Source organism: Dermacentor silvarum, chromosome 4, assembly GCF_013339745.2.
Source record: "Dermacentor silvarum isolate Dsil-2018 chromosome 4, BIME_Dsil_1.4, whole genome shotgun sequence".
Classification (NCBI taxonomy): Eukaryota; Metazoa; Arthropoda; class Arachnida; order Ixodida; family Ixodidae; genus Dermacentor; species Dermacentor silvarum.
In genome coordinates, this window is record NC_051157.2 from 92,373,789 (window position 1) to 92,400,590 (window position 26,802).

The 26,802-nt window shown below is 45.8% G+C and overlaps 1 protein-coding gene across 1 annotated transcript; it reads left to right on the forward strand.

The window, feature by feature from the left end:
* The first annotated feature begins 461 nt into the window (after positions 1-461).
* Positions 462-15,750, forward strand: LOC119448768 (uncharacterized). The gene is made up of 6 exons (XM_037711988.1): positions 462-581; positions 6,220-6,372; positions 10,697-11,717; positions 12,216-12,382; positions 15,378-15,467; positions 15,511-15,750. Exons 1-6 carry the CDS (start codon positions 462-464, stop codon positions 15,748-15,750), a joined length of 1,791 nt encoding a protein of 596 aa, XP_037567916.1.
* Positions 15,751-26,802: the final 11,052 nt, after the last annotated feature.

Here is a 26,802-nt window from a genome sequence, read left to right on the forward strand (position 1 = left end):
CCTGTTGGTAGGCTAGTCGGTTCTGAGATTTAGTGAACGAATAACAGCGCGAACTGACGTGGACGAGATTAATGGGCCACACACACATGTGCTGACTTACAACTACATTTATTTTCGTAGGGGCATGAAAGGAAGGGCTCGTCGCGCCCACAGCAAGGGGCACGTGGGCTCATCAATCCCCTCGAAGTCGTACTTTTTTAGGAACGTCACGGCGACGGCAAAAATTGGCTTAGAATGTCCACATAACTTCTATCGTAATAAAATTGTCTTGGCTGTTCCACTGATGTGTTCATTCAGTCGAAAGGATAAGCTGTCGTTTTGCGACTGAATGACTTAGTGATTTGAAAGTACTCCTTTAGTGAAGCACTCATTGAATGACCTAATTTATGGATTCATTTCAGAGTTTGAGGGATTGCCTAATCCCACTACCAACGTGGGTTCCTGCAAGCTGGGAACAGGCGATGCTTTATCGTCAGCAGCTCGCCGCTGAAGGACTGGATGCGCACAATTGCGAGCCACCGCCTGTTGCTCAACAAGCCGAGCCGACCGTGGCAGTTCCGTCTCCGACGCCTCAAGACCAGGTAAGAGCCTAAATCTATGGTATAGAAACTTCACTTTCCTGCCCAGCATATGCAACCGAAAAGAAGTAAGCAGTAAAAACTTGCCATAGGCTGGAAAAGTAAGTCCTCTTATCGGTCGTGCCATCGGTGTTCTAAATCTGAGTTTATTGAATAAATACAAATTCTCCAGATGTGAACCAGTGCGCGTACTTCGTTTTAACACATTTGCAATAAAGGTTGCTCTAAATTAAAAAAAAAACCAATGTGAGGTAGACGGTGCAATAAATGCTGCATTTTTTTACAAACGTCAGCTGGCGCCTGACACTCGAATATTAGCAAGGATAAAAACTCTTTTGTGCGTGATTCTAGACATCGCAGTCGGGTCGAATCAGACTCTAGGATCTGTCCTATGCGTCCGTGTCTACACACATTCTTTCCGAGCGATTTTGTTATGCATATTGCCGCGCATATCTTCCTCGTTTACATTAAAGTGTGGCGGAAGACTTATAGCAATGAATTTACATAGCCTGCATAAGACGGGTTTGTAGCCCTCACAAGCTTCTGCGCTTGGAAAAAAGTCTGCCGTACGGCGACTTTGCCTCAGCATGTCTATATCTACGGCAGAGCACCCTTTACAGGCGTACAACGAAATGTCAATTTTAGATTAAAGCGGCGTTAATTACACCCGTACAGTTATGTTCCCCACCCTGCGACTAATTTTTGCATCTGGTGGGTACACCCGAAGCTGCCTTTCAGACACCATTGGCTGGCGCGAGCCCTGCTTAGAGCAAGCGAATTCGCTCCATTTCCCAAAAGTGCGCCGTACGGTGGCTTTGTCTCAGCATGACTATATCTACGGCAGGTGTACCCTTTACAGGGGTACAGTGCAATGTCAATTTGAGATTGTATTGGCGATAATTAAACCCCGTAGCAGTTTTTTTTTTTTACCAACTCTGCGACTAATTGTTGCATCTTGTAGGCACCGCCGGAGCCTACTTGCAGACATTATTGCCTCGCGCAAGCCTGGCTTTCTGAACGAAAGTTCGCTGAATTTTCAAAAAAAAAAGAAAAATTAAATTTTATGCGTAAGTGTCAAATGACCCACTCAGCGAAATGCAGCTCTACTAACGTGAAACCTGGGGAGGTGCGAAGCATGCAGTGATGCACCGCTAATGGGTTCACACTGCCTTAAGCAATGTCTCATAACCCCTTCAACGCGGTCTCTCCATTACGACGACAGAAGAGAAGTAAAATTATACGCTGGACTGATGAGCGGCAACGCAGCCAGCTGTGGAAGACGACGACGACAACGAGAGTGGGAGCAGTGGAACGAGCGCGAGCACGAGCCGCTTGCTTTTGAAGACGATGACGACGGTGAACGTATGAGCAGTGGCACGAGCTCGTGCCGAGCGCGAGCATGAGCCGCTTGCTTACCGTGACTACGACGACGACGACGATGCCAGGAGACGCCGACAGCCCGGGCGCATAAGATGCTTCGCACCTAAGAGTTTTCCTCATCCACCGAAAGCAAATCGGCCTGCCACATTTAACTTGATCCATTTCGGGCTTCATGGAGCTTGTCGAGTATAGAGGGGCAGTAAATTATTGATGATGATGTGTATGCGTGGTTCTTCCCCAATTCTCGGCGTGCGGGACGTACAGTTAGAGGTGGTCTGCGCTAGTGGGCTAATGAGTGACTCCGACCCGAAAAAAGCAGGCGCTGATGTATGGACAAAGAAAGCTTGTATGCACAAAAAGGTCACAAACGTTGGTTTCAATGTTACATCGCTTACAAACAGTTACAACATTCGCTTGGAAAATATGGCAACCCTATATGAGCCGAGCCGATGGGGCTTAGCCCCCTAAGTTATGTACACAACGATGTTTGGAACGCCGATGCCGCAATTTCTAGACCCCCCACGCTTCACCCCAAATGCTTACTGAGGAATCATTGTTGGTTTACTTTGTGACTTAGCGTTTGTTAAAATTTCCATGCGTGATGCCACAACACAGTTCACAGTGTATAATTCTCACCCAATACACAATATACAACAACAAAGCAGCCAGGGTGACGCTACCCATATTTGTCAGAAGTTGCAGGAAACGGCATGCAAGCGCAGCTGGTGTAATAAAATGCTCACAGGCCAGACATATGCACAGATAGTGGACGCGAGAGAACGTCGGAATTATGGCGCCAGTCCTCGAACTCGTGCACGAAACGATTAAATTCTAAGAAGCCGAATGCCATGTGGTGCCGTAAAGAGACACTGTTTTGCGTGTAAACCTTTCCGTGACGGTACACGGGGTAACTGTTCCCTAGCTAAACGTCGACCACGCGTCTGGACCGTAAGACGAGAAAAACATTATCTTGGCACCTCAGATCCGAGTCAAAACCGAGTGCTTCTCGTGCGCCTCTGAAGAAACCGCACGACAGCCCGGCACGCGAGGGCGCATATGCTATAAATGTAATGGCGGCAGCCCAAACACCGGCGTTGCTCGCGATTCAAACGACCGGTGTTGCGACACGAACCACGCACATTCTAATGCTACACGCCAGAGCTCCGGTACGGAAGTCACACGCGGAACGGAGTCGTTTGTCACCCGTTGGATGAGGCCGCCTGTTCAACTAATCGGCTCAACCTCAAGTTGTGAACCAGGTCACACCTACCCGTTTGCCGCGCCCAAGAAAATCTCCTTCTGCGGTTCGGAAAGTGCACCACAGAAGGAGGTTCAATGCCCCTCGTCACTGTCAAGCGCGATCGCTAATGTGGCACCGTTAGTTTTCTCCGTTCCCGAGCTCTGCGGTAGCTAGGAGCGCCAGCTAGCTGCGTTGTTTGTTATATTTGTGCGGGAGATCTCGCTCCGTGTGCGCCTTCGACAGCCGTTACTAAAGTGGGCATCGGTGCACGATGAGCTCGTCGAGACGACAGCACCCTGCCCAGATGGCCCGTGCGGCGCTTCTACCGTTCAGGGTGATGGGCTTACAGTGGTTATCACCTTTTTTGGAAATTTATAACGACGATACTTGCCAATACTCCCGCGAAATGAGCGTAGTCAAAATAACCCAATGGTGCATTCTCCAACAAAGAATACTTTCGTGCACTGAACGTAAATTGCTCCGGGAAATGTTAACTAGTCATCTCACCTATTATTCCGTAACATACTCTTCCCTTACACTCGAACCTACATTTCCTATTTTCTCAATTACCCTGCCGAAGCAATGTTGCCCTTTTTGTAGCTGTCCTTTTTTTTGTTCTATGTTCTGATATTGCCACGTAGAATAAGACCCCTTTATGGGGTGGGGTGACTTCGGGCCTATAAAAAAAATGTGGTTGATCCCTCTTATATAGGAATCGGTATAGAACACGAAAGTGAAACGTGTCTTCACAGAAGTAGTGTAATGTTTATTGCACATTGATATATAATGTCTATTGGTGTTTTGTGGCTAAAGCGCCCTTAGGCGTTGATGCACCCACGCTGACGCCTGGTGGCACGTCTCCTCCATCACGACTACCAACGTCGATGACCATGAGCAACCGTCGTGCATATGGAAGCTGCACTACGCTGCACACGCTAGCACAACGCGAAAGACGAAGCACGTAACTGACACACTAATACAACGCGCAAGACAAAGCACGTAACTGAATCGTCACCGAGTCAAATCAGCGCGTACAGCGAGTCGTAATTGCAGCCTCTGCGATCAACTTCAGAAACATTTTCAGAGCTAATTGCGGAGGCCACGCTCCGCTGTGCTGAGTACGGTGAACGCCACCTAGGTGGCGTTGGTAGTGCTTCTTGATGCCAGCGTCCCTTCGAATGCTGGCATCGAGGCGTCGTAGTGCTGAGACCACCGAAGCGTTCACTGTCGGTGCGCGTTAGTGTCATAATGCAGTACTTCTCTTTTCTGCTCGTAGGCGGCGGCACCGCCCCGAGCAAGAGCGCGGGTACACGGAGGAGTGTTAGATATATAAGGCGCGTCTGTGTAGCTCTCTGCAAATGCGTTTGTGGCGCAATGGGTTAAACGCTCGCGTCCCTCGCCCCCTCTTCACTCGCACATACAGCGTTACGGCGGCGCGCGGCGACGATTTCCTCTTCATTGACGTCATACGGAACCTCACGGCGACGGCGACGGCGACGCCGACGGCAGAAATCTGCTTTGGAGCGTCCATATACTTGCTATCGCAATAAAAAATGAAATGAAATACGCTATATACTTGTCATGGTGTCTCAGTGACGCGGCGTTGCGTTGCATAGCCTAATGTCGAGCGTTCCATTGTCGGTTAACGCGACCTTAGTGCAAGTCGGTGGAGCGTAATAACGCCCGTGTATGATATTGAAATGCACTTTGCATAAAACTCAGATCCCGATCCGAATCGCTTTTTGCATTCAATCTGCTTAACTAGCGTGATGGTGCTTAGTAGCACTGAATCCAGCCTTGGATGCATCACGATTAGGGGCTGATATGTCATACTTCATCAGCGGACTCAGTGATTTGGTTTTGTTGAGTTAATATATCTACAAACAACTTCAGGTTGTAAAACTTAATCCGATGCCTTTCATGCCACGTCTCTCATAGCTTAGATAAGCGATGGGGCTGTATACACATGTCGCTAATTTCAAACTGATTGAGGGTCACCAGTTGTTACAATAAATTACGTTATATTATATTACATTACGCTACTAATGCAGGCTAGTTAAGTACTGCGTTAGGCCAAGCGGACGTTTCTTAAACGACGGCCTGCATGAACATGACAAAAAGTTCAGAGCCCGTCCCCTGTCGTGAAAATGAGGTTAAGCGAAGCTTGTGGCAAGATGACACTGTTGCAGGCGTTCCGCTTCGTTTGCACTAAGCTCAGGGTCGGCGGCTCTTCGCTGACGTTTCTCCTGGGCATCGGAAGCCTTTACGATAGAATCGGCACGTCGAGCTTCACTTACCCCCATTTTATCGACAGGGTAAGGACTGGTGATTTTGTCTCTTTGGGTCCCTCGTGGGACAAGGGTAGTTCAAGGGCCCGTACAGGTCCCCGATCCACAGGGGTACGTGCCATTGAGCTTGGACCCTTTCTGCACTTTATCACCAAGATCGGCCCACTTTTCAGCGTGCCACCACCACCGCCACCACCACCAACACTTGTGAGCCTGTAAAGCTTCGCTAAAAATGTGAGGTAGAGCACGGATGGACATTTGGCAATACATTGCAGAGAGTCTGGCTGCTGACCTAATTCTGATGACTGCGTAATTCCAGTTAATGGCGAGAAAACAACAGCGAAAGTAATTTAGGCAGCCGGGACTGCGCGATGCGTCAATACGTGTGTAAGTGTTTCATCGGTTGTCCTGTCCGACAAAAATATTATTTGAATATCACCGTGCCTTTGATGTGACGTAGGAGAACCAGTTGCTCTACATAGTGGTTCTTATTTCGCTTCAAAGCGTTTTCAAGTTTGGTGTTTCCATTGCGCAGTGCCTACGTAGGTGTTCCTTTTTTGAGTACTGAAATTTCTGGAAAGCCAGTGCTGTCCGCGTTGTTTCTGGCTTTTGGCCATGTTTATTTTTTTTTTTACAATTTAAGTGCAGAGAAGGGGTACGTCATTTGAAAATATCTCAGAATACGCTTGCCTCTATTTACTGACATAACGATTGCTTTCATTGCGACCGTCAGCACAAGTCGGAGTCGTTGAGCGACCAACTCGGGACGCACCTGATCCTGACCACCGAGGCACAGATCAGCCCTTCGACCAGCGACTGGCGCTACGACAGCTCCGAGGAGCATAACGGAGAGCCTCCCGTCAAGTTCCGCTCGCCCCCTGATAAGGTCGGTGCCAATTTGAGTGAAATCATTAGACGTGCATGATGCACCTATTACTCAAGATTCATGAGATAGAATTAAAAAAAATTAGCGCAGACTTTGTTCTGTGGATTTATGGCTCGCGATATCAATTTACAGTCTGCAATAGAACCCTATCTCGCGTTTCCAGAAAGTACATTCAGATTACTAGGAAATGAAAGTCAAGCCAAATTGAAAAGCCGTCCTTAGAGGTTAAAAAATACTTTACCGCATGTACACGCAAGGCTTTTGCTTACTTAAATAAAAAGGCTTCCGAGTAGGAGTCCGATTGTCTCCTTACAGCGACAACTATTAGGGATTCACTCCCCTCAGTCCACAATCTGTGATAAATACAATCTCAAAATAATGCAACCAACACAACACAATCAATGCAATCTGTGATCAGTAAACACGGTGCACAAATTGCTAGAGTGCGGTGTAGGTGGCACTACTAGTTACGGTTGCTATCTACTACAGGTTAGTGAAGACGTGCGGTTGTCCATATGTGCACTCGCGTAGACATGCAGACGTGCAGTAAGGGGCAGCGCAGCGACGTTGTTACGGGTAAAATGCAGCAACGTATGAACGTGAAATTCTGCTTCGTACTTTGGAGAATGCCAAGGGAGTATCAGGACATGCTGTGCCTGGTGTGTGGAAGGAGTTCTTCATTAAAAAAAAAGAGTGTGTACGAATGGTACAAGTGCTTCCCTGTCGGTCATGGCGGCGTGAAAGACGTGCAATGGCCAAGTAGCCCCACGACATCGTGCACCGTCGAAAAAAAAAAAATCACTGGACTTCTGCATAGAAGGCAATCAGTTTGAAGGACAATAAGCTGTACTCCAGTGTACATATGTACCGCCCTTCGTGCAAGTAATAAAATTATGAATTCACCGTATTTATTGATCACAGGTTTTATGTCTACCGACGTTGTCTGTCACAAGAAATATCGAAATGCGTTGCGAGAATTTACAAAAAAAAAAGTTGTACAGCCGCGTTCGAGCTTCGGAACCACAGATTGCCAGTCGCAGATTCTACATCTTAGTCAACCACGCTTCAGAAGGAATACTTCCTGGAAGCATGAGCCTCCGCAGCCAGTAAAATGATTGGCAGATTCCACGCTTTGCAGCTTATCCGTAAACCAAAACCCATATGAAAAAGAAAATTTAATTGACGGCAGATGCATGAAGCGAAGGACAGGAAAAAAGAGGACGAAAAACGAAGTTTATTTCCACTTTACAACCAGGGAATGCAACCGCCGCATACACGACTCAGTGTTAATCTACATCTTCTTCTCAAAAGGAGATTGTTCGCGCGCTCTGTGGATTTTTACTCCAACGGATGCTGCACGAAACAGTTTAATACTAAGTGGGCGTAATAATGCCCCAGCTATCACGTCACTCTTCGTATTCTGGGTTGTACTGAAACTGTTTTGAGATTATTACATGCCTTTGTGCGTGGTATTTAGTTCTTTGTTTTGTGGCAATAAGAATACTCAGATATGCAACCAAGAAAAACTAGCTGCGTATGCAACGCAGACGAAGCCAAACACCATCAGACTTTGCAGTGGTTTGCAAATACAGTCAACGGAGCGTAAAAAAATTGTTTTTAAACATTGCTTTTGGTTCCAACAATGCCCTGGCACTTATGGGTGAAAAATAATAAGATGCAGAATATATTGCATCCTAATTTTGAAATATATATACACGCAAAGTGCCTCGAGTGAGCAGTCGCGCGGCAATTCTGCGTGTATGCGCGGGCTCCTTTCACACTCGGAAAAACACTTTTATGTAGCACGTACTGAGCAACAGAAAGCTGTATCGGGAATGTTTCATGCTGCTCTACAATTTTCTCATTGACACTTTGACAATTAAGACAGTACTTCTCGAGTTAGATAATTAATTACAATTAGCTAATTAAATCTCAGTAACGAAAAAATTACTGGCGGCTACTCCACTGCAGTGGAAACAATACGCACTAGGTTTGCTTCGCGTGATGCCGTTCATCTTTGTTAAAATCGTGCTGCGTGATAGCTGGGACACTCTGTATATATATATATATATATATATATATAGATATTGTGTGGCGCTTACACGCGGTAATGATCAGGGGATGTCTACTCAATTATCGTGTAAGGTCCATTAAATTGAGGGAGGGATTTTTGGCATAAGCCGGGAACGGGTACAGGAGTCCACACAAGCACTTCGCTGCCATGAGAAAAAGTAACAGCACGATGAGTCGAGTCATAGCGAGACTTCTGAGCGTCCTTCCGAGGCGAGCCAAATATTGCTCTGAGAAAGGAGCTGCTGGGGGTATAGGAGTCGAAAAGAACGATACATCCAGAATGATACTCGGTGAGCGGCCATAGACGAGGAAACAGGGAAAAGAGCCGGTGGTACGTTTCGTAGCCGTGTTATAAGCGAATGTCACGAACGGCAGTATCGCATCCCAGCTCGTGTGGTCGGGGCGGATGTACATTGCAATCACGCCTGAAAGGGTACGATGAAAACGCTCCGACAAGCCGTTGGTTTGCGGATGGTAGCTGGAAGTCGTCTTGTGAAGGGTGTTTGAGGCGCGCAGAGCTTCGGTCAGGATGGAAGAGAGGAAGACTTTGCCGCGGTCGCTGATGAGAGCGCGCGGAGCTCCATGGCGTAAAAAAAAGTTGCATAGAAAGAAATCGGCGACTTCAGTGGCAGTCCAACATTGTAGAGAGGCTGTCTCTCCGTATCGTGTTAGATGGTCAACGGCCGTCACAATCCAATGATTGTCATTTAAAGGTCGTGGGAAGAGGGCCGAACAAGTCTATTTCAACGACTTCGGAATGCGAAGCGGGACAAGGAGAAGGTTGTAAAAAGCCACAATAAGCTGTTGTTGGTCGTTCGTGGCTTTGACAATGAACGCAGGATGCGACGTACGTTGCAAAGGCTGAAGAAAGCCCAAGCCAGGAGTAGCGACTTCGTATTCTGTCGTATGTCTTATGGTATCCTAGATGACCGGCCGTCAGATGATCGCGAAAGACTTCGAGCACCTCACGTTGCAGAGAACGTGGTATGATCGGGTCCCATTTGGCTGCCATCGTCGTGATAAACTGTAGCGACGTAAAGTCCCCACTGTGCAGATTGAATTGATTAAGTTGCCGAAGAAGTCGGGCTTTCGGAGTGGAAAAACCTTCCATGCATTCGAGAATATTTCGGTAGTATGGGTCGACACGTTGGTGGGACACAAGGACAGGTGGGATGTCGGGGCTTAACCAATCGAGCGCTCCTATGGGTAAAGCCGATGAAAAGGACTTTGGGTGTTCGCTATTATGAAGAGGTGATGGTGAGTCGTCATGGTTCGGCAGAGGGTAGCTAGATAGAGCATCCGCGCCGTGATGCTTCTTGCCAGAATTGTAGGCGACATCGAAATCGCACTCCTGTAAGCGAAGCACCCAGCAACCAAGGCGACCGGATAAAGTCTAGAGCGATGAAAGCAATATATATATATATATATATATATATATATATATATATATATATATATATATCTTAGATTTGTAGTAAATATTGACGACAGGACAGGTTAAGGATTAACCTAGGGCAACTTGCCACAAGAGTTATGTGGAACGTTCTCGCGTTTAATCACACACACACACACACACACGCACACACACACACACACACACACACACACACACACACACACACACACACACACACACACACACACACACACACACACACACACACACACACACACACACACACACACACCACACACACACACACACACACACATATATATATATATATATATATATATATATATATATATCTGGCGTGTCCTACATTTCATCGACATATTCCAATTTCTGAAAAAAAGGACATCGCACACCTTTAGATGATGTACTGCACCGCACATTTCTCTACTCAAGCATGACATTCTGTGCAAATTGCATCCTATTTAAATGAACGTACAGAGGTGGCTTCCTTCACTTTGACACAAACTGCGCCCTGGTCGCAGCGCTTGCTAAAAGTGGCATTTCGTACGTGTGCCTTTTTCATGTGTCTTTTGAACTTCATCGATGAGTGTGTGCGCCTGCGTGGGGGCGTGGTGGGCGTGTATGTGTGTGCGAGTACTCGCTTGCGTGCGCATGCCTGTTCGTTCCATATATGGACTTTTCCAAGCCTATATGTCATGAGTTCTAGGTCATGTTTTTCAGAAATATCTCTGTTCGTCTAGTAGGCCCACCAGTTTTCGCACTTACGTTTCATCTACTTGAATGCTGGTTTATTGAGGACTTCGATTATTGATGACAGCGAGCATTGTCTTGCAGGCAGTACCCGAATCGGGCACCTTCTACAAGTCTCTTCCGCTCAGTTCGTTGTGGCGCCTTGTCAAGTCGAAGGCAGCTGGAGGAGCCACCTCGCCACAAAGGCCACGCAAGAAAGACGCGCGCCAGACTGGAACGCTTCGCAGACCAAACACAAATGCTTCCGATAAGCCGGTGGTGGCACTAGCTGCAACTGCGAGCCAAGCAGAACCCCTGCAAAAGCTGACGACATTTCATGACGACGACCATGAGCTCACAATACCGTGCACGAGCCCAGACGTAGCCCTTCCAGCAGCGGTTGCAAATCACGACCATGCGGCGTGTAGCGACAGTGAAATGGTACGCACAGCCGGCTCAGTTGTACACGAGCGCCTTGGAGCAGCACCCTCAGAAATGATGTACCATAAGTCTTCCCCACCAGGGCAGGCGCCGTCTACCCCGAACTCAAAACAACTTGCAAGAGACCGCGAGAGAGCTTCTGTCGTAGTGGAGCAGTCACTTGGTCCAGAGCCTCAGGCTCTTTCGAGGCTGCGGCGTTTGCTTGACGACGAGCTGGTGGGTAAAGTAGGAGTCACCAAACCACCTTTAGGCGAGGATGCAGCACCAGATCCCGCTCCACTCTCACCGTCACCCTCACGGCGGTCATATGTGCGACCTTCCCATGTGGTGACCATGGTACCCATGAAATCCGAAAGTCCATCAGCCACCCTGCTGCGAGCTGCGACAGAGTCTGCGGATGCAGAGGGTCCACCCGGTTCCCAAGAACATCCTGTCCCAGCGGAATTGCCTAGAGGCGCTAAAAAGGGGAAAGTGTCAACACCATCTACGAAACAGGGTTCCAGGTCTCCCCTCAAAGCCGACCAGGGTGCGACGATGTCACCTCCACTTCCTGCATCAGGTGGGGTGAAGGACAGTATTTCCCCGGAAAGCGTCGGTTCACCAGAGCTTCAACCACCGCCGGCCAAACCATCGCACCACAAAAGGCACCACGGTTTTCCCACCAGGAAGTCGAAGTCAAGGAAAGGTGTGTCCGTAGCTTCTACTCCTGCCAGGATGCATAGGTCACCTTTAAATGCGTTAGGCGGGAGGTCTCCGCCAGCTGGCGTCCCGTCCTTCTCTACCGCAAAATCCACACACGCTAACAAGGCCGCGGGATCACGGAAAAAGATCGGAGGAGCAGTCGACGTGCCTTCGCCGGCTAGCGTTGCTTTACACAGCCCAAAACGCCACAAGTCGCCGGACACTAGGGCAGTGAATTCGGACATGGCGTTGGTTTCGGATAAGAAGAAAGCTGTTCTCAGTGGCGCAGTTTCTTCTGCCATGGAAGTTCCATCGCCTTCGCGTAAGTCGGCACCATCTCCTGGCAGAAAAGCCCCTCATCAGCACAGGCACCTAGATGCGGCAGTGGCGGCACCATCCTTGAACGTGCTTGAAAAAAAGCCGCCTGCCAGAAAGGGGGCAGCCCAGGTCCAGCCATCTGGAGAAACGCTTTCGCCCGTGCCATCACCGACTTGGCATGCAGTGAACGCTCACCAGGTGGTGCTGCCGTCGCCTCATTCGAAGGCCAATAAGAGCAAAGCGGTGGCTCACAAAGCCACCTCTAGAGAAAAGACGCAGCCAGGAGCGGGCAAGCCTGCAGCTCTGGACAGCAGCGCGCTTGTCGCGCCATCTGCTGATGGTTATCCGTTGGTAAGTTTCAAGAGCTGCCCTAAGCGTGGTGCCGCGAACGTTGCCTTTTGGGCAAAGGTGGTGTACAATGGGAGAGGTGGCCGAAAGGAGTTGTTCCACATCTAGCATTGCGTGTTAGGCCTCTAGTATGTGGCGCTTTGCGCCTCCTACCCCCTCCCACTTCAGCATTTTGCTCTGACAGACCGAAAGTTGCTCTAGCACTTGGAACCTCACAATTGATTTATTTATCCACTACACAGGCTTACTCATTCGACTCAGCGACATTGCACGCAAGCGATATCTTTTAAATCGCCACACCTAGAGAGTGAAGAAATTGTTGCCCATGCTTTTTTTATCACCTCGTGCAAGGGTTCAGCATTTTCCTAGCATATTTCTTTCTTTCCTCCGTGTTCCAATCAAATCAGATCACATTAACTTTACTTTCCAGAAACATCTGAATGTTTCTGGTACCACAAAAGGAAATAACTTCTGATCAGCAAGGACACCCACCAATTTAGTACTGCTTTGCTTGTAAGCAAAAAGAAATCCATCGCTGACGTTTGCCAGTGTTACAGCTTGCATTCTTCCGAAGTACTAACGGTCTTGCGGTTAGTTCCCCGCCCTTTCGATGCACTAGGGGTCCTCACTGGCTGGTCAAAGAGGAAGTCAAAGAGGAAATTTATTGAGTTCTGTATCATATGATTACAACTTAGATGCTTCTAATTGTTTCTGACAGTTCCCCAAAATAATAAAAATGAAAACAGTCATATGAAGCATTTTAAAATCCTATGAGAACGGGCAGGCACTTTACCAATTATTTCTGCCAGCTAATTTCAATAATATGCGATCATATATAATATTCAACTTTACAACATTTGCAATGCACTCTTTAGAAATGGCATGCCTTTTATACTGTTTATACATTTTTATCTGTGTTATTGTTTCAATTTTATTCAATATTCTGTAACTGCCATTTCAAGTTCACGTTCCCTTATTTTGAAAAATATTGTGCGCCAGCGTCGTAGAAAGGACGCTTCTCCGTATGTTTCTAGTTCGTTTGATAGAAATTCCTATACCAATAGTCACACTTTTCTTTGTTGGGAACGCTGCTCTTTTGGACTTTTTTACGCTATTTATTATTCTACAAATAAGAATAACTGACCGCTCGATCTTTTAAATACGTAAGCATTTCTACGCCTTCCCAACGAGTAAACCAATCCGTCCATCCATTATCCTTTTGTCACACAATACCAATCGCCATAAAGAATCACTGTAAAGAAAAAAATAATGTATAAAACAAAATTAATTTCAAAGGGTAAAGGTTGCTGGTGGTTAGCTTCGAACGTACGACCTCAGGCTGAGAAGGCGAGTGTTTCACTGACTGGGTTAAACACCCAGGCTCGCACAAGGTGAATATATCTGTACCATATGAATGTGTTGTACCGGCGGTACAAAACAAGTGACAAAGGAGAACCCTTCTATGAAGACTATGTTGGGAAAGATTTGGTGATGGTGCAATAAAAGTCATCTCTAGGATCACGTGTAGAGCCGACTTTGGGCGTTGTAGACATCAGGAAAATTCCGACTTTGCTGAACTTTAATGCCAAACATGCCACATCCCCGAAGTGTTTCGGTGATTTTGGGATGCGCCTCCCGTTGGGCGTTCCTTCACCGACCAAAATGTCACCGACCTCATTTACTTCGCGTCGCGCAACAGTGACAGATAAGCAGTGAATGAGTGGCTAAGGATGATAAGGAGTAATGAGGGGTTATGTGGGTCTCATCACGGTTGATAATGGTTAATTGCGGATGGATAAGGTGCTAAAGAGCGATAAGGGCTAATAAGAATTGATAAGGGTCGGATCGAATCCGATAAGATTGATAAGGACCGATAACATTTGATAAGAATCGGATCATGTTCGATAAGGTTGATAAGGACCGGAAAGTGTTGATAAGGATCGGATTGAGTATGATAAGGTTAACAACCGATAAAGGTTGATAAGTGATTATATGGTCGGATCAAGTTTGATAAGATTGATAATGACACCTGGCTGTGTAGAGATCTTGAGCAAGTGGCACAATGCTTACACATACTTACACAACTACAATGGAGTTTCTGCGGGACTTCTTTATAGTCGCGACTCCCACTCAGAGTGCGCTGCAGCACCACGTTGTTTGTAGTCGTACGACCGCACTGTCGCACTGCAGTCGCACTGCAGCCGTACGACCTACTGGCTGACCTCCAACGTGGATCTAGTATAACGGAGGAAGAAAACAAACTGATTACTGCTTAAAAAAACACGCAAATAAGTGTTTGTCTACTAGACTGAGGTATACGTAGAACGTAACCTTTATTTTATAATCTTTGTTCATTACGTTTCAAAGCGAATTCAGGGCTTCGGCACAGTTTGCGTTGGTTTCACATAGAATGTCGACAACGCAGTCGCATGCTGTGGTGCGAAAACCAATGCGGAACTTCTGTAATAACTTCGCTGTAAAACTGACCGTCATTTTTGTTTTAATGCGAAAGAGATATATGCCCCACTACCCGAAAATACGGCGTCGGCGGCGTGACCTAGCAATGATACCAAAATTCCTGATGGTGCAAAGAGTAAAAACACGCAATAATGCTCGAATTCACGTCAAATTTCTGAGAGAGGTTGCTGTAAACAAAGTAAATTAATGGCTTTAAAGAGAAAAGTTAGTACATTTAGGTCTAGCTGGGAATCGAACCTGGCTTCCGGGGTGCGAGACGAGCACGCTTCCCCGACGCTACGGCAGCTCCACGGTTCTGGTTGACTATAGGTGTGGCCTAGTTAGTGCGTGCGTCATTGGGCACGTGACGGTGCAGCCAATGGGGAGCAGGTGGCACCACGTCATGAGTGTAATAATGAGCGCGCTGCCTCCCAATCAAAAACATCAATCGAAAACATTTCACCAAAGGCACTATAATGCTTTCGGATGCCCACATGTAATCAGTCAAATTTGAAGTGTGTCTGCCCCATTTTTTCTCTAGGAGGAGTCTGCTTCACCGGCCATAGGCAGCACGACGTCGCCACCTTGGAGTGAGTGTGAGGAACCGGAGCATGCAAGCGACGAGCCTCACGTGATGCCACCACTGGGAACTGGGCATTCCGTTTCTACCACAGGTGCGAGAGAACACTGCCGCAGAGGAACCCAGGAGTTCCGACCACGCCAGCCAACTTGCCCTTCAAGACGGCGCCGAGCTCAAGGAAACGGCTGCGTCATTACCCGTCGACGCGGCGCCGTCTGTATTTATAGCAGAGCTTCCTGAAGGACCTGCCACAGACACACCGACATTCCAGGCTGACCTAGGGAGCCCCTGCGTCTGCGCCAGTGTCAGCAGAAATTTACGTGGATCGAGCTGAAGGCCTGGAAACAGCCGAGAGGAAGGCAGAGCAAGGCCTGGGTTTACTGCCGAAGCAGGATGATTTGGCGAGCCCAAGCGTCCATGCCAGTAACAGGACACTGCCTCGCGAGACCTCTGCTTCGCAAGACGGCTACAGCAGTGGCACGCATCACCAAAGCTTCAGTGCCGGGAAAAAATGAGCGCGGGGTGCTCATTGGCTCGCAGATGATGTCACTAACGGTTTCACAGACGACCTCGCAGACGAACGCGCAGAATTCACGAATGGTTACATAGTCGATAACAGTGGCGGCGTACTGCTGAGTGAGCACTTAGTGAATCGAGTGATACGCCGCACGACCTTCCAGTTCTAGAATTCGTATCATAACATATGAACGATGGTGTCGGATGTATATGACATATCATTAGTAGGCAGGATGTCTTGTCCCGGCGCTCTGTGCAATAATGTGTGATTGAACGCTTGCGCACTGAGTCGTTTCAATGTCAGCCAGGTAAATTTAGCCGCCGCTCTTTCGAAACTTGTTAATCAATTAATAGCAAGTGCGTTCGACAGCCTCGCAATGAAGGCTGTCGCTTGTGAAGATCTCGTTTGTCAAGAACATTGGTACTACCCCTTTAATTCTTCATTTAAAAAAATTGCTGTGCGTGTTTACCACCCGGTTCCATGTTTTCAATGCGGTTCAATGCGGATCTCCCTCGGTATAACTTGAGATGAAGAGCCTCTGTCGTTCACAATGTCAGTTTCCTTGTGCATACCAGGAACTATTTCCAGAGGGCCAGCATACAGTGTGTACTGTGGTGATTGCACAACCGGGCTTCCCTGCTCCCATCTTCAACGTATTCGGCTTTTGTGTGCCGCTGGGCCTGACAGGGCTTAACATTGCGAACTAACGGTTTTTATAAGCCCCCAAGCGCCCTTGCTCAAATATGAGTTGCGGACATTTAAAGTGAATTAGACCAACTGAACACAGCCTTAATGATTTGGGGCCCGAGGAAAATGGAGAATAGGGTCACCCATGGCATCAATGCGTAGCAGGACGGCAAATTTGGGAAACACGTGAATAAAGAGACTCTTGTAATTTGCATGCGACAATGCTGCAGATGATCTTGCTCCATGATCTCTCTGGCTGATGAAACATTCCGTGTGTGTTCTGCTGGTGAGCAAAATTCTGGGCTCCTGTCATGTAAGGATTCTTTTTTTTTTTTTTACTGTGCGGATTTTCTTTTTTCACGCGTTGCAGAGATTGGTCGATACCAACGATAACAAAGGTTTGGAGTCTTGATATCCAGTTAGGAAGGATCAAAAAGATAAATATATTTAAAGGATGCAGTCTCTGGGACCGTATTTGCGAAGCACTTCTTCCCAAGCTAATACGGCTAATAAGAACAAGTGCCAGTCAACAATTGCAACGAACGTATTAGTTAGGAGGTCAGCCAATGAGAGAAGTCTTGCAAACACAGGCACACTAAAATAACGGAATGTTTACAATACAGATACTCTCTGATAGAAAAAACTTCTGCAGCCAATGCACGGCGAGAACGCGCGTTTGTTCTCCGCCGTGCGTTCACTCGTTCGCGCCATTTCACTCGCACATACAGGCACACGTATACGGAATATCTGCTTTTGAGTGTCCATATAATTGCTATCGCAATAATGCACTTGGTGCCGCAGCTAAACACCCCCTCCCCCATCTCGCGCGTCAGAACTCTCTGATAGAAAAGGCGCCTACTTCTGCAGCCCTTAAAAGTGCAGGTCCACTCCCCGTGAAACACATGTTGCAAGCGTTCGGCGCGCGGCGCGATTTCATCTCCATTGTGAAGCGACGGCAGTCTCGCTTTTGAGTGTCCAATAAAATTGCTGTAAATTTGCTAGTTTCGTTCCTTGGACTTTATTTGACGTAAAGCAAAGCTAATGGCGCGCGCTAATTGGCAGTCAACAATTGCAACGACCAGTGTTGTATAGGAGGTAATGAGAGAAGTCTTTGGCACACTAAAATAACTTATATAGATAATCTCTGATAGAAAAATAAAAAGTGCAGGGCCAACACACATGTTGCAAGCGATGTGAAGCGAAGTCATCGCGAAAATCCAACTGTACCGGCCGCTTCCTGGCTGATCGCCCGCTGTTGGTATGTGCCATTGTGTGGAAATCATCACCACCATTACCAATAAGCAGGCCCTTCATGCCCGATCTTCCGTTGAGTTAATGTATGAAAATTGTAATAATCCTCATCACGCATCGATCATGTTTAAAGCTAGCTTATGGCACGATATGTACCGCCTGTTTCTAGGCCAGTACTCCGTTGTGGGTAGGTGGCATAGTATGGAAATCATCATCACCATGAACATGCGGACATGGTCCTTGGCCCATGCCCCTGCTGTGTGTGTGGGCCATAGGTGAATCGTCATCATTATCAATACTCGTACACACTTCTTGACAGATCCCTAATTGTGGGGATGTGCCATAGTAGGAAATCTTCATCATAAACAACACGGGGCGACTATCCGAAACAGCTGGTTGGTGTTGGCGCGAATGAAATGTATGTACGTGCGTTTTTTTTGGCCTAACGTAATTGAAGGTGAATCCAAAAACATACACTTAAAAATCGGGTAATGGAGGTTAACAAAGAAGCTCGAGGGACCACACAAAGAGCGATTGAACGAAAAATACTAGGCCTAACGTTAAGAGACAGGAAGAGAGCGGTGGGAATCAGGGAACAAATGGGGATAATCGATATTCTATTTGACATTAGGTGGAAAAAAATAGAGCTGGGCAGGTCATGTAATGCGTAGGATGGATAACCGGAAGACCATTAGAGTTACAGAATGGATACCAAGAGAAGGGAAGCGCTGCCGAGGATGGCAGAAGACTAGGTGGGGTGATGAAGTTAGGAAAATGGCCGGCGCAAGCTGGAATTTACCTGTCAACTTCTAAATTTACCCTTTCTTACCCCACGCTCTGCTATGTAAAACTATATTGTGGTTACCATCCTAATAACAACACACGTGAAACCAGCTGCTTCTTGGCCAATCTCATGTAGTAGGTATTAGCCATTGTTTGGACCCCAGAACAACAAGAACATCAGGATAACGTATCTATTGTGCGGCATTTTCATAGGTGTTTCTTGATGTCTTCTCTGGAAACAAAATATTGTAAAAACAAAACTGTAGACAGGTAGTATTTTGTTGCCTATTTCACAGTGGCTAAAGGGAAGGCTGGTGACCTGTTTTCTATTCAGTAGCAGAATAAAAGTTTAGGGTTAGATAGTCATTTGACTTTCGGGAGCGTTCTTTCTTATTTTTTCTAGGTACAGATATGTTATTCAGCGCTAAATATGGCTGAAATATTGAAACGGGTGAAACATCTTGGGAGGTTGTCGTGAATTCAATAGCAAGCTCGGATGAAGAGCCTATCATTTCAGGTCTGGCACGTGACCACTTGTTTGGTAACTTGGTTTTAGTGACATGAGCAAACGAGTGCGACGTGAGAGCAGGTGGAAGGCAGGTGAACAAACAAAAATTTTGTAATTCAAACAACTATGTATTTTTTTTCCTTTTCGTAGCTACAATTTAAGGAAGGCTGTGGCTAAAGGTACGTCCAACGTCTACCTTCAACTTTTGTTACAAGTACGTTAGACGGATCCAGCAGCGTTGTCATGCAAGTACGTCCTACGTTAAATTTTGTATGTTTCACGTTAAGATACATGGGGCATAAGCACGCTAAACAAATAAAATACATGCTTCTCTCACGTCAGCGCTAGTTCCGCGTGTGTTGCGGTGCAGTGTGCCTGAGTCAGCGCAACCCGTGGCGCAGATTGGCGTGTTCCATCGCTGCTGCAATAACTGCACAATCTGCTTCCGCAGCGTTGATGCGCGCCAAGAAAAAAAACTGATTCCATTCGGTGCTCTTCGACGCTACACAATGATAGCGCGTGCTCCTCGCAAATATACCAATGATATAATTGCACCCGGCTGCCGATCCACCTAAATGATTTGCGCGAAGGCGTCCATGTAGCAGCATTTCGCTATTGCGAGGTTGTTGAAGTCGAAACAGCGATTCTAAAATTAAGTGAAACAGTAACTAACCGATGCAGTTAGAGAAGTGCAACTCTTTTCCGAACAGCTTAGGTGCGCTGGCCGCTTAAGTCGCGTTCAGTTTTCGTTCGCGAACAGGCGCGAGGGATGCTTATGATACCTATTGCTTTGTCACTCAAGGCAGTTCTTTCTTGCCGCTTCTTCAGTTTCAGTTTTCAGTTTATTATTCTATAAATACCACGAGAGACTGATCTGATCATACCACTATGCAATTGCAGACCATTAATAAAAACTTCAAAATTGGTAGCACGAGTTACACCTGTCGTATGAGGCGTCGTAGTTGTGCATACGTTTAAAAGCACTATCGCCTGTGTACGCATATGCCCACGTCTACTTTGATGCTGTTTTGCTGACTTGAAGTAGTGAACGATGTCCATATGGAGTTCTCCGCAAACGGAATGGAGGTTATATGTGCAGTAGCCCCCTTCAATGGTAATCAGTGCCACCGCAGTGGAGGGCTCGCTTTTCTAGCGAAACATGCAATCTCTGTTTGTGTTCAATACTGCATAGATAAAAGGTCAGAGTAGAACGTGGATAAAGCCCACAAAGATTAGTTTTTAGAAACGCCGAAATGGTCAATTATGCGGCAGAAACCTCGACGCAATTGATCGCAAGTCGGCCGATTTGTTAGCGCTGCGGTAAAATCTCCAATTGCTGCGCGGGGTACCTGGGTGGGATACGAATTCACTATTTGTTTTTCTTTGGTTTCTTTCTTTTTTTGTCTGCGGCAGTATCATGCGAAAACGCTTGACAAAACAGAATAAGACGGTTATAAAGGACACGCATTTCGGTGCATAAATCTCGGCACCTTAATATGAAAGTTCATATGCCGAACTTCACGAAAACTTACAGATCCAGGGGTTTAGCGCCTGTCATCTGTACTTCGTCAGCGATGCGCTTGCGGGTGGCTTGCGCTGCACTTTACAAAAACGAGTTCAGTAAACACGTAGAACTCATTGTTTTGTTAATGCAACTTCGCGTAATTAATTTACATACCATCTAAGGCCGTGACAATGTCAGACAATTCTATTATAATCTTACTCCTGTTTTGAGCTTAGTTGGGGATAGGAACGTCATACAGTCCAAGTTATCGCAGGAATGAGTGGAACGTTAGCGGTGCATGATAACAAAGAAATAGAAGTGAGCGAAATGAATCCTTACTTTATAGGGGGCCAGCATACAGTTGCTGTTCTGCGTCGTTATAATTCTATTGTTAATGATTTACACCTGGCTATTTCAATACTGTAATACTAATTAGCACACGTCTATAATAAAGAAGTCGAACATCATGTAGTTTCGATAAGTGAAAGTCAATGTCCTCTGCGGGAAGAATGTGCTGTCTGAGGTGCTTCAGGTGAAGCACAGAAGAAATGCGAGCCCTGATTCGTGGCATGCTTAGACAAAACGTTGCCACATGTAAAAGTCATAGCCACAAAACTAGTGATTGTCTCAGACGTTTCTGAAAAGCAGTCCACTTGTGTGCGCATATACGCCATCTATCAGCAGAACGCCAAAATTTTCGACCCCACTGCATTGGCCTCCAACATCGACCCGCAACGTGGTGATGTCGGAGGCGACGCATCTGTTAAAACAGTTCTCGTCCTTTTGAGAGATGGCGCAAGTAAGTGCGCCTAATGCACAGTCTTACATTTTCGTTTGACTCAAATTTTCTGTAGGCTGGTTGTGAAGATGCTGGCTTTGCTCCAATGAAAGTGCTCTTCATGTACTCTGGTTCTTCTCATACAGCGTCGCGTACCACCGTAAAATTTTGACTACCTGGGTTACGCTGGGTGAAAAGAGTTATTCCAAGTGACTTCGTTGAGAGCGAATTTGTGCAATGACTTGCAGGAGCTGACCCGAGTTAAAGATCACTACGCAAAGATGTGCGGCAGAAAGCTTACACACGTATCGCCCCACATTCAAGAGACGTAGCACAATTTTTGATTGCGCTGGTAAAGCTTTGCGTTAAAGAAAGTGTTTCTAGTTCCAAGAGGAGCATCAGGACCACAAAACTAGCGATTGCCTCAGGTGTTTCTGAAAAGCAATCGACTTGTGTGCGCGTGTAGTACGTTTATGAAACATATTACACGCACAATACACTGTTTACCATTATTTTTTACACTGTTATATGAGCGCAGGCTGTGTGTGCATTCAGACTCGCGAACCAGACAAGCAGTATTAGAAAAAATAAAATAAAAAAATAAAAAAGTGTGTTGCCAAGGTAATAGGTGGAGCTCGCGCACACGGGCAATGCCGTAATACTATAGCGGTGTTTGTCTTCGCATTGAGTAAATGTGGCGTAGGATGTCCTGAAACGATTCTTGGGCTGCGCCTTGGTGGCGATCATGCCGAGAATTTCACATCTGCCGGCAACTTTTTCTTTTTTTGTGACCATTAGGGTCCGCAGTGATTGCGGGCACTGAAAATGCTCCACATCAGCCTAATCAAAGCACCATGACCATGAACAATCAGCACAGCAAGCAGCGAATTGTATAGGTAAAAATAAATTTAGGGTGCCCAGCTACCACTATAAAGGTGTTGTTTCTTTACTTTGTTTATTTTCCTAGTTAGCCATATTATTATTACACAAAAATTATTTTAGTGGCGGAAGGGTACAGATGATTGAACACCGTGAACATTTCATAACCGTATACTGTACCATTTTCTTAAAGCTTTGCTAACGTTTGCTTTGACACCTTGTATATTTTAAGGTCTAAACAGAACCGGCCTTTCAGTGACACCGTATAGTCGGAGACACGTGGGGTTCCGAACTAACTTCAACCACACGTGATCCTTTAAATCACTAACAGAACTTGCTCTGCGAGCATTCTTGCAGTGGGTCCTACTAGAGGGCCGAGAACTGAGCTTGTGGCATCGTCCTTGGCAGCGTAGAGCCCTTTCCACTGAGAGACTGTTCCGGTCTTAGGAAGTGCATGACAGCTCGCCAAATTAAGAGAGGCACATCGACACAATGGAATGCTAAGAATTACCTTGATGCCTTTATATACCTACCACAGTTGCTGACGTAGGCAGCATGCAGAGACATTGCTGACAGTAGCGATGGCCGATTGGGCTTACCGGCCTTCTTTTTTGGCAGCATATGAATACATCCGAAGAATAAATTTCTGATTGAATTTCTTATTCTTACTACACAGTGCAGTTATGAAATGCGCATTTCGCAAGGAAATGCCTCTTACATCTAAGAAGAGCTCGCAACCCAAAGCAACAGCCCTTTGTGGTTTCGTCGTATATAGATAGCTTCGTCGTGTTTTGAGCTGCGTTTCTCCTTGTCAATAAGTGCAAGGATAATACTTCATGATTTGCATTCTGATAACCTAGTTCATTACGCCGAGCTATCTCCCCCTCCCCCTTCCTATGTAGCTATCATCGCGACAACAATGACCGAAGCACAAGCACGTTGTAGCTGTGTTTTGACCTACCTGTCTTGCGTAGTAGCAAAACCGTTAAATACTCTGCGAGGCATAACACGATAAACACCACAGAGGAGATTGGCGTGCGCCTTAAGGCAATAAACAGTGCGGCGCCTCTGGAGCGCTGTCATCGGTATACAAATTGGATCATTTCCATGTACGTATACTATCGCTATAATCAGACGTCGCGTACCTCCAAATTTTGTGGCCTACACAGGGTCAATGGGCACATATCCAATACTACCCTGTGTTTTAAATCAGTACGTCGTTATTACGAAACTGTGTTTTACTGGCTACAGCTAGGCATAAATTGCGGACAAACTGTACTATTGGAACCTAGTTGTCAAGTACAAAAAATCTCTGCATCAGAAACGGCATACCCTAATAGATCTTGCTAACCTAAAAGCTAACATAGGCAGTTACACTTTAAGAAACCAAGAATTTTGGCGTATACCATTTTGTAGGACGGAAATTGGTAGACAAATGATCCGCTATACTTTGCCACGACTTCGGAACACACTAAGAGCCGACAATATTGTTGTGGAAAATTGCACTATTCCAGATATTAAACGCCATATTTTATTTCTGTGATTTTCGAACTTCAGTGCCCAGTATATAGGTATGTCTATGTAATATATATATATATATATATATATATATATATATATATATATATATATATATATATATGTGTGTATATATGTGCGTATATATGCGTGTATGTGTGTGTGTGTGTGTGTAGGTGTGAATATATATGTGTTTATATCTTTAAGGTTATTTTATACGCTATATGCAGTGACCTATTGATGAAGTCTGTAGGAGCAGTGCTGTAAGAATGAATTTTTTTGTTTGTACAACTTCTTTTGTATGCTTATCATAGCTCAGTACCCATTTCTTTGTTGTTGTTGTCTAGCAATATTTGAGCGTTTGCACTTTGCTGTTTGCCATGTACAAGGGGGCTCAGGTTTTCTTCAAGCGAATTTGTCGCTTTTTGCCTGGGCCATCCCGCATCATCCTGATGTAAACAAATAAACAAATCAAATCAAATCAAATCGAGACCTAACCCGAGAAATATATCATGCTAAATGACATAGCCAGAGTGATTATGAATATTCTCGTTCCAAATCTACATGCATTCCTTTCTGCCGCTCTACAACTGCCAACCTTGTCAGCTGGATGGTGCTGGTTTCCACGCCCGTTAGACAAGGGGGGCAAGTTGATGCAGTGTACTGCGACATCAGAAAACCCTTTAAGGTAGTCAATCAACCTCTGCTGCTCGAGAAGCTTGAGCACTGTGGCGTCGAAGCTGCTATTGTATTTCAACTACATCTGCTATCTCCTCGATAAGTCCTGCTACGTGAGCGTCAATGATCAATCACCTTTCGTATTTACGGTATCCAGTGGTGTGCCTCAAAGTTCCGTGTTTTGTGCGCTTCTCTTCTTAATTTTCATCAATGACCGTTCCTCAGCAACCCAGAAGTAATAATTTGTACTTTACTCTATGACATGAACTTTTTTGAGGAGATACAAAGTACTGAAGACTGCTGAGCTCTTCAGTCCGACTTGCCATGATCCTTTGAATTGTGGCAGTTAAACTGGCTGGCTCTAAATTCATGTAATACCAGAATTTGTCATATTCGCGCAAATCCTATAATCTCTTGCTTCCGTATTCTGTTGAACTTGCAGGCTTGACTAGGGTTGTTGAAAAAAGCGATCTCGGTGTGGTTTTTGAAAATACGTTAGGCTTATTTGTTCACTCTAAACGCGTAGCCTCACGAGCCCTGCGCACGCGCTGTTCCGTGTGCAAACTTACAAGAGGTTGCCGAACCCAACTTGCCTTCCTCAGTGACGTGGAATGGCACAAAAATTTGAATAGCATACTGATTGAGCGTGTACAGAAAAAAGCCCATTAGTTTATCCAAACATCGTTTTCAAATCTCGCGCCCCAACAACTTTTTAGGTGCGAATGATTATCCCACACTTCCGTCGCTTAGCTGCAGAGGTAGTTGTACCGGTATCCTCTACTGATATAAAATCTTTTACGTATTTATTACATGCTCGGATCGTACTACCTACGTTTCACTGCGACTTTTGCAGAAGACTAACGTGAAACATAGACCCTCCTACGTTCATGCCACTTTCAGCAGACACCCACCGCTGCCTATGATGCCAAGTCTGTATAACTGTCCTTTTATTCATCTTGACATCTTTCAAAACATGTTGTCTTTTTTCTGTTCCGAGCTTCGCACTTTCGCTTAAGTCATGTCTCTTGCTGCACTCTTCTCCTGTCTTCACATAGGTTCTCTCTCCTTCCGTAAATGCACTCCGTCCCGCAATTGTATGCTGTTGCTCTATTATTGCTTATTTTACGCTAATTATTTCGTTTTTTTAGTTCTTCATCAGTATTTTTTTCAGCTTTAACTTTTGCTGTAATAGTTTTGTATTTCTACATTCTTTTTGTTCCTCTGTGCACCAGCACTCGGACCTTAGTTTTGTTCCTGGATACATTAAATAAATTATCGACTGATAGGTTGATTATTATTGTTACTAATATTATTACTAATAATTTTACACTTAAATGGAATCCTGAATCCGTGATCTTTAAACACGGTTAAGGGCTACGTGAGTGCGCACATGATCAACTAAAAATAAAACTGTCGAAAGAATCTCATAATTGTGTTTTTTGTTTGAGTTTCCTTCGCTGGTTTATGCCTTAGTTGCTTCATCCTTTGAGGCAGCTATTTAAACACGACCTTAGTTTTAGTTAAAGGTGCAATAGACGTCTAACCGTCAAGTGTTTACCAGAAGATGTCAGCATGTGGCATGTGGTACCAATACTATGAATCAGAACTTCGTGCAAAGCCTTAAGTTTTCCAGAGTTCCGAAATTAAACTGACAAACTTTATTGCCACCGAAATTAACGAGCACATATGCATTCTAACTAATATGTGCGGGGGTTTTCATGAATCATATCTTTCATAACAAATCTGGCAAGAAGTTTTTCTCTTCTTTCCGTGTAGACACGAGTGCGACGAACAAAACGAACGCAAGGAGAAATGATATAGACAAAGTCGAGAAACCTCGCCGTCTGGCGGCAAGGATATAAAACTACATTGATGCGGTCCTCGCTTTCCCAATAGATGGCGGGGAAATGCCAGCTTTCCTAAAGCCTTCGTGAAGGTAGCTCGTTTGAGTGAGCGCCGGTGGTTCAAGTGAGACAACTGGTAGTGTAGTTTGTGCACATACCTGTATGCGTAAAAAAAGCACTGTATGTCAGAACCATTGGTCACGATGCGAATAATTTCTAGTAGATACAACTGATGCGCAAAGGAGTTCCTAGTAAAGAATGCACGTGCACGAGGACTCTAAATAAATATTTTCTTTTTGAATATAGTGGTTCGTGTGCTGCCGTGCCATGCTGATGCAATAAAAGGGGTTGGCATCTCGAAGTTCCTCGCAGAAAGGTGTTGAAATTCGGGCGGCCTTCTGAAATATTTTTTGAAAATGCTGGCCATTGAGTTGCGCTG